Source organism: Buceros rhinoceros, unplaced genomic scaffold, assembly GCF_000710305.1.
Source record: "Buceros rhinoceros silvestris isolate BGI_N320 unplaced genomic scaffold, ASM71030v1 scaffold27938, whole genome shotgun sequence".
In the NCBI taxonomy this organism is placed as follows: Eukaryota; Metazoa; Chordata; class Aves; order Bucerotiformes; family Bucerotidae; genus Buceros; species Buceros rhinoceros.
Window position 1 is genome coordinate 7269 of NW_010427939.1, and position 889 is coordinate 8157.

At 57.8% G+C, this 889-nt stretch overlaps 1 protein-coding gene across 1 annotated transcript in view; it reads right to left on the reverse strand.

The window, feature by feature from the left end:
• SSC4D (scavenger receptor cysteine rich family, 4 domains) overlaps positions 1-889 on the reverse strand; it is a 7660-nt gene that overhangs the window by 3868 nt on the left and 2903 nt on the right. The window contains exon 5 of the mRNA XM_010142110.1: positions 44-124. Within this exon, the coding sequence (XP_010140412.1) occupies positions 44-124 (81 nt within the window). The remainder of the gene's footprint in view (positions 1-43; positions 125-889) is intronic.

Sequence of the window (889 nt, forward strand, 5' to 3'; positions counted from 1 at the left end):
AGCCCCAGCTCAAGGGTGAGCTGGTTGGCTGCCAACCTCCTACCTGTGGCTGTGGCAGTGAGTGTCTCTTCATAGTCCAGGGACACCAAGGTGGTGAAGGACGTGACGGTGGATGTGTCCAGCCCTGCGGTGACACAGAGGGACAGAGGTGACACGTGGGGAGAAGCTGCAAAGCCGTGAATGTGCTGACTCTGGGAGGCAGACCCAGGATGATGGAGTTGGACCACGTCCACCCACACCTCCTTGCTGCCCACGTGCTGGAGGTGGTGCTTCTCCAGCCCACCCCAAGCGCTGAGGTCCCACCTGCAGCACCAGAGGGTCCCTTTCTTCTCTGCATACCCAGGGGTTTTTCAGGCAAGGTTCATTAGCTCTAAGACTTCACTTTTCCTCTGCCCCACAGAGCAAGGGCTGAGCGAGGGAGTGCCCAGGCGAGGTGCCAGAGGGGATGGGGATGTTTAGGGAGGGAAGGACCAGCCTGAGAAAATTGTCCCTTTTCTCCTGCATCAGCCCCTTTGTTCATTAATAGTGAGAAAGGGAAAGCGCTGGCACTTACTGCTCCCGTCATTAGCTGCGATAACGAGGGAAATCAGGGGGATTATTAACATTATAAATGGTAATCAGTGGAGGACGGCAGAAACCCCTCGTTTCGGGAGGGGAAGGGGAGGCAGGCTGGGCCTGGGATAAGTGGTGATCTCTGCCACTTACTTCTCCCGTCATTAGCTGCGATAACGAGGGAAATCAGGGTGATTATTAACATTATAAATGGTAATCAGTGGAGGACGGCAGAAACCCCTCGTTTCGGGAGGGGAAGGGGAGGCAGGCTGGGCCTGGCACCCTGCCCGGCCCCTGGCAGCAGCTCGCTCCCTCCCGGCGGACGCGGGGCGCTGGC